Here is a 7,462-nt window from a genome sequence, read left to right as displayed (position 1 = left end):
ATATAGTATATAATTTGTTTTTTTTTTCCTTGAAGGTATTCCAATACTTAATCTGGGTGGGACCATGTTTTGGGATAAAAATAGACAGTATTTTTAAACATACCTTCAATGCAGGGGGTAGTCCTTGAAGAATCAAAGTAAATCCATATTTTGTACACACACACTTTCACAAAATTTCACTATTTGACATATTTTGAACACTTTTTTTTTTATTTCTCAAAACCCACAACACTATTTAAAAAAAACTCGCTTTTTCAACTGATGGAGTAACAAGGAAGTGAGCGAGGAGCCAAAAATCTAATCAAACACTTTTCAATGCAGGATGTTTAGGAAAAACAAAACTGTTTTCTTTTGCGCTGGCTTTTAATGTTTTCTTTTCTGAAACAGTCCACGTAGACTCTTGAAGGACCTAGTAGCAAACATTACATGTCACTGTTTAGTTTAAAATAAACTCGATCTGGCGTTTCATGATCAGGATTTATTTGAATTTTAATAATTCTATCAATCGTTCAGGCGCTACGAGATCATCCGCAACGGGAGTCAACAACCGTTTGACATTTCATTTAGACACAACGCGACGCCATTTTGCTTACGGTATTACCAGGTGAAGGGATTAAAGCTCCCCATTTTTGTAATTGAATATAATTTAATATTCTTAGTGCTAAAGGGCCTCAATATTTTGTATGTAACAATTAATTATAGTACTGATATATTTTGCACAGTTCAATCAGTACCTTTTGCGTAAAATAATATAAAATTTCGTTTTTTAACCGTTAGGTGGCGACATGCGACGGCGGGATGCTACTATAAAATTTCATAATTTCGCTATTGCATCACAGATGTCGCTCAAAAATTGTTACCGCTATCGTCTAATAGAGGGCATAAAAATAAAACCCTTGAATAACTTTTCCATAACTTTAAATACTTTCAATTACGTTATAATTTGTCATTTCTTCCGCAAATAAATATTTTACATTTCATAGCGTATACAATAAAATGGTATATTTCTAAACATAGGTAGTATATTTTGCATTATACAGCTTTTAATTTTCATCAATGACTAAAGCCATTAGCTTAGAAGATTTCGTGTCCTCCTCAACTCCAGGAAAGACGCATCCCTTCTTAGCCAGCTCTTCGTAGGTCATCTCGTAGAGGTCAACGAACCCCGCTTTTTTTGCTGCTATTTGCGAAGCCCTAGCTGTGAAGACTGTTGCAGTCACTTTAATTCCAAGGCTGCGGCAAAGGCTGATTCTGAAAATATAAAAACAACATTGTTATTCGGACATTGATGATTGATGATGGAGAAACTTTGAGCAAAGTAAAATAAGAAATAAAAAACAAATAAATCATAGAAAGGAAGAAAATAATAAAATTATAATACTTACTTTAAACTCATAAGACGATAAAAACCAAGCAGCTAAACCTTACGTATGTACCTAAAGAGACAACACTTGTATATAAAAGTGAAATCTATTAAAAGAAACAATTTAACAAGGCAAATCATTATACAAAGCATTAAAAATATCAAAATACTGTCCTAACTTCATTATACACTTTATCCAACTTCTTCCGATGTTTGCAATCAACTTTAACCGATTTTTTCTCATCAATAACATTTCTTTTAATATGATAAATCGGCTGTGCGTAGCCATAGTCCAATTCACAATAATAAAAGTGTTTGTTTCTATTAGAAGGATTCGGATAATAAGCTGCATGCAAAACTTCGTCCACTTCGTATATTTGAACGTCAATCGTTTGTTGAAATAAAGCTCCACTCATCAGCATTCTCTGAATAACTTCGCAAGCAACATGACCAATTTTATTTCCCCAAATATTTAAAAATCTCAAATAGTACGGCTTTTTCACCGAATTCAGCAAATCCAAAATTCCCCGTTGAGTTATTCTGTTGCGACTGACGTCTAAGGCACGAATTTTTGAGTATGGCAACCCGAAACTTAAAGCGCGCGCCCCAGTATCTTTTATGTCGTTTCCCGCCAAATTTAGGAGAATTAGGTTAGGTTTTTCTGCTAAATATTTCCCTAGCAATTCGGCCCCGTATTCACCAATGCTATTAAACCCCAAGTCCAAATATAATAAGGTTTTATTACATCGTAATCCCCTGACCAAGTACTCCATATCATGACCAATAAATTGATTTTTTTGAAGGTGCAACTCAATGAGTGTTTCATTTCTTTCCAATAAGTATTCAACATGGTACGCCAGCCATTTTGTTTCATACGAATATCGGTTGAACAAAGGTATTATTCTACTAAAATCTAACACTTTTACTGTTTTGTTTGTACCCTGGTCCGTTCTTAACGCTGTGACTAGTTGAGCCACGCTGGTCAAAGTCTGCCCAGTCTCTCCTATATCACAATACTCCACGCTCGTATTATCTCTTAAAAACTTTGCAAAATACTCTCCTCCTGTAGTTCCAATATTATTACCGTTAATTCTTAAATATTTCAATTTTACAAATTTGGCGTAATTTGCTAGTCTAAGCATAGATAACTCTGTCAATTCGTTATTCATTATATTCAAGTTTATCAAACTAGATCGACCTTTAACCAGTAACTTTTTTAATATTTTTTTAAAGCCGACATCTGTGATTTGATTGTAACACAAGTCCAACTTTGTTATTCTTCGTGGTAGCTCATTAATATAGTAGCATATTGCTCTTATGTCGCTGTCTTTGATTCTCCTTTTGTATCTGTCGTAAATATCATGTCCCCGTAATACTAAATACCCGGATCCATCTGAATTTTTTTCTGTAAATAGTCCGAGTCTGATCTTGTTGATTTCTGTATCTTTTAAAGGTGGTGGGTGACCTGTAATTTTTCGAACAACTTGCGCTGTATCGCATATGCACTTTCGCTGTGATTTAGTCCCCATTATTAACTAGAATAAAGAATGATTTCAAAAAAATATATACATTTAGCCCAAATTAATTGTATAGTAAATAACTATGAAAGAAATTGTCAGTACAAGTCAAAATCTGTCAAAGTGGGAATTGACAATTTGAAAACTATTTAGTCGGCAATGGCCTGACAGTATTACTTTTTCTAAATTCAAATAAGGGAGCGTGCATGAAGTGAGCATGAGCCGTCAGATTTTTGGCGCGAGGTGTAAATGTGACGTTTATGCTTCCGATTCAGGCCACAAGATGGCAGACCCTTTAACACCTTTAACGCGGATTGCCGCGAATTTTGTAAAAGATCTCAATATTGAACTAAATTCGGAGCAATGTCGGCACAAATAACATCAACTTCCTTCTGGCCTAAGTGCAGTGCACATTTTTTTTGAACGTCAAGCAGCGGTTAGAAACCCACCTGGGGGCCTAGCCAAGATACCTAGTTTACGCCGTAGCAAACGAAGCCCTAATGTCTCTCTGTCGCTAGTGGAAGATATGGAAGAGTGATAGAGAGAGAGAGAGAGAGAGAGTATCGTTCGTTGGCATCTTGGCTAGGCACCCTAATGAAATAAGAAGAACTCTATAGTAAAGATGTCTCTGGAATGGAACCACCTATTTATATGCCGCCCGCAACCGCATTCCAAATGCTATTGCAATTTCTCATCATTGGAGAGTCGAGTGCTCAGAATCATTACAGTAACTTGCTCAACATTGCCTATCATGGGCTCAACATTGCCTATCTTGCTCAAATCAACATTGCTTATCATATCATTATCTTTGTTAATATTAAAACAAATAAACGATTAAAGTCTATTTATTTTGTTCGTTATTTCAGTTAGGGCGAGTCGGACTCGCCCACTGAGGGTTCCGTACTTTTTAGTATTTGTTGTTATAGCGGCAACAAAAATTATACTATCCGGGAAAATTTCAACTATCTAGCTATCACGGTTCATGAGATATAGCCTAGTGACAGACAGATGGACAGAAGGGTCCCGTTATTGTTATTACCCTTTGGGTAAAACTCCGCTCTTTGGATCTACGGCACCTTAAGAGCCAACAGGAGTGGTCATTTCTCCATACAAACGTACTCGACTGTTTCCTCCGTGGGTTTTGATGCTAGAGCAATGATTTTTTCAACACAGATTAACATTGTCAATATCCATATCTGTTTCGGACCGTTTTGCTTTTTTTTAATTTGTGACGTTATCTATTAAAAGGGACCTTATTGTCGATGGCGCTTACGCCATTAAGTATTAACGATGCTTCGATATAAATACAATGCCGCGCGACGCTGTGCGGCGTAAGCGCCATCGACAATAAGGTCCCTTTTCATAGATAATGCCCCATTTTTGTTTTTTAAGGCCCTAGAGCCCTTCAAAAATGGCCAAAATGGCCTCATTGACTATGCCGCAATGAGAGGGGTAGTATTCAAAACTGATATCAATTAATTAGCCAAAAAAGCAAAACGGTCCGACAAAGATAATTTCATATAATCATTTAGATTTCCAAATTTGATTACGATTGGTAAGTTTTGGAGGAGGAAACAGTCGAGTACGAAACCTCCATTTTTGAGATTTTTACGTAGGATTTTTCGCCTTGTCCTTATCGCACTAGTTTTAGGAGCCGCTTCCGTTAGCGAGACGGGTATATTTACCTAAAATATTTAAAACTCAGCTCCTGTTTCGTCTTAATTTACACCGGTTTGCTTTGAAATCTATTAGCTCGCGACTACGCCAGCAATGGGAACGAATGCTTAGGAATTCAATAAAGAAGGAATTTTCGCGATAATGCGTAAAATGGAATTCTAATCGGAAAGGAATCAATTATGTCAGACCAAGAATAGTCTGCAGCGGATTTGATAGCCCGCGCAGTGCAAGTGTTATATTAAACGTCAAACTTCTATGAAATTATGACGTATAAAATAACACTTGTACTGCGTGGACTATCAAATCCGCTGCGGACTTTTTTTGGTCCGACTCGAATCAATAATAATGAGAGATGCTTTCGTTTTCCTCTTTTATTTTAATAAAATCAAACAAAATAATGATCGAAAACTTAAAAGGATTAAACAGTCAAAACTATGGTAAACAATAAATAACTTAAAAATAGAAATATAAAAACAAGAAACTATCCAATATCCATGTTACTACAGAGATAAAACAATAGAATAGGAAATAATTATAAAAATCTGTTTTCCATATCTCTCACGACAACGTGTCGTGATTGGCGCTGACTGTTTAAACTGTGACAAGGATACCTAGCTCGCTAAACTATGATAACGATACCTTTTTTTACCGGGAGGAAATTCCGTTATGGATACCTCCGCACCGCAGGGACAGCGCGGAGGTTATGTCGGACTTTCACCGACTAAAAACCTCCCAGTTGTCCTCCTCGGCGCATTTCGGACGGCTCTGGAATCGTACGCGCCAGTGCCGTCCTAGCGCTATATCCCTTTGTGGGTCCCCTCTTTTTTTGGTCGCAGTCCCTAGCTGCGACCGTCTCCGACCCCGAGAACCCCTTTTAGTCGCTTTTTACGACAGGCAGGGGATACCGTAGCCGTATTCTTACATTTCTTACGCCCGGGCTAATAACGATTCCGACCCGGGTATGTCCTTAAACTACGTCCAAGACCACCGGTGGACGGGCAGCAGCGTCCCTCAAATTCGGTGTAAGTACTCGACTGCGATCGCCAACTCGCCTGCCAAGCGTGGCGATTATGGCATTCACCCCCCATAAGGGGGAGGCCTATGTTCAGCAGTGGACGTCTTATGGCTGAGATGAATAACGATACCTAGCCTTTAGTATCTCCTTGGCGACCCCGAGCCCCCTCCACGCAGGGTCCACGACCAGCCCATACGCCGTCAGATACTTGTCGACGCCATACTTCTCGAAGATATCCACTCCCCGAGACACCAGGTCCACGGCTCCGAAAAGTTGCGCCCATATTTTGTCATGAGTCTGCAAACAATATTGGAATTACAAGACAAAATCTTTAGTCTGTTGAAATCTAAAGGCTAACTTAAGAGATATGAATACCTATGTATCTAAGGCAGGGGTTCTAAAACTGTGCGCCTAAGCGCTCTGGTGCGCCTTAGACAGTAAAGAGGGGCGCCGTGAGGCAATACTCCTCACCATATTTCCTTATCAGATAGGTAGGTGCCCAACCCATTTACATACGATTGTAAGATTTGTAAGGATGTTTGAAGAGCAATTACATGGGCACCGACACATTGTCATTCTTGGCATTATTTTTTACCTGGAAAGGTTCATCTTTACAGACGAACGCGAACACGTTGGCGCCGACAACGACGCCGTCGTCCACGCACACCAACGACACGTTGTCGTGATTGGCATTAAGACACTAACCTGGAAGGGCTCATCCTTATCCTCTTTACAGACAACCGCCAACACGTTCGCGCCGCCAACGACGCCGTCGTCCACGCACACCAACGACACGTTGTCGTGATTGGCATTAAGACACTAACCTGGAAGGGCTCATCCTTATCCTCTTTACAGACGACCGCCAACACGTTGGCGCCGACGACGACGCCGTCGTCCACGCACACCAACGACACGTAGTCGTGATTGGCATTAAGACACTAACCTGGAAGGGGTCATCCTTATCCTCTTTACAGACGACCGCCAACGCGTTGGCGCCGACAACGACGCCGTCGTCCGTCACGCACACCAACGACACGTAGTCGTGATTGGCATTAAGACACTAACCTGGAAGGGCTCATCCTTATCCTCTTTACAGACGACCGCCAACATGTTGGCGTCGACAACGACGCCGTCGTCCACGCACACCAACGACACGGTGTCGTGATTGGCATTAAGACACTAACCTGGAAGGGCTCATCCTTATCCTCTTTACAGACGACCGCCAACATGTTGGCGTCGACAACGACGCCGTCGTCCACGCACACCAACGACACGTTATCGTTATTGGCATTAAGACACTAACCTGGAAGGGCTCATCCTTATCCTCTTTACAGACGACCGCCAACACGTTGGCGCCGACAACGACGCTGTCGTCCGTCACGCACACCAACGACACGTAGTCGTGATTGGCATTAAGACATTAACCTGGAAGGGCTCATCCTTATCCTCTTTACAGACGACCGCCAACACGTTGGCGCCGACCACGACGCCGTCGTCCGTCACGCACACCAACGACACGTTGTCGTTCAGCGTCTTGCGCCACAGTTGTTCCAGCTCGTGCATTGCTGATGGGTACTTCTCGATGCCTGAATGATTTGAGGTAAATTAATAGAGAACGGTAGGTTAATGGTAGCACTTGCTTTGGCAATGTACATGTGCACATAAGTTTCCGATGCAGGCCACAATATGGCAGACCGTCCAACGCGCATGGTCACAATAAAACTCACCAATGTACTTGCAAGGCGGCTCATCCCTTGTGAAATATGTTCTCAACAGAGTTATAGCTGACTCGTACAGGTCCGGAGTCAAATCTTGGACCCTCAGGGTGACGCCCCGGGCGGTGAACCGGTGCCACACGGTCGTGGTGCTGGGCGGACGGGTGTACGGCAT

At 41.0% G+C, this 7,462-nt stretch overlaps 2 protein-coding genes across 2 annotated transcripts; both read right to left on the bottom strand.

Moving 5' to 3' along the window:
- Window positions 1–920: 920 nt before the first annotated feature.
- On the bottom strand, window positions 921–7,462 carry LOC134677950 (uncharacterized). Its single transcript, XM_063536385.1, has 4 exons — window positions 7,300–7,462; window positions 6,998–7,158; window positions 5,703–5,869; window positions 921–1,251 (listed from the first exon to the last, which is right to left on the bottom strand). Exons 1-4 carry the CDS (start codon window positions 7,460–7,462, stop codon window positions 1,044–1,046), a joined length of 699 nt encoding a protein of 232 aa, XP_063392455.1. The 3' UTR covers window positions 921–1,043.
- On the bottom strand, window positions 1,496–2,955 carry LOC134677949 (leucine-rich repeat-containing protein 34-like). Its single transcript, XM_063536384.1, has one exon. It carries the CDS (start codon window positions 2,890–2,892, stop codon window positions 1,525–1,527), a length of 1,368 nt encoding a protein of 455 aa, XP_063392454.1. The 5' UTR covers window positions 2,893–2,955; the 3' UTR covers window positions 1,496–1,524.

This window comes from Cydia fagiglandana, chromosome 27 (assembly GCF_963556715.1).
Source record: "Cydia fagiglandana chromosome 27, ilCydFagi1.1, whole genome shotgun sequence".
NCBI lineage: Eukaryota > Metazoa > Arthropoda > Insecta > Lepidoptera > Tortricidae > Cydia > Cydia fagiglandana.
Note: the sequence above shows the minus strand (reverse complement) of the source record. Positions and strands in the feature narration are given on the sequence as shown.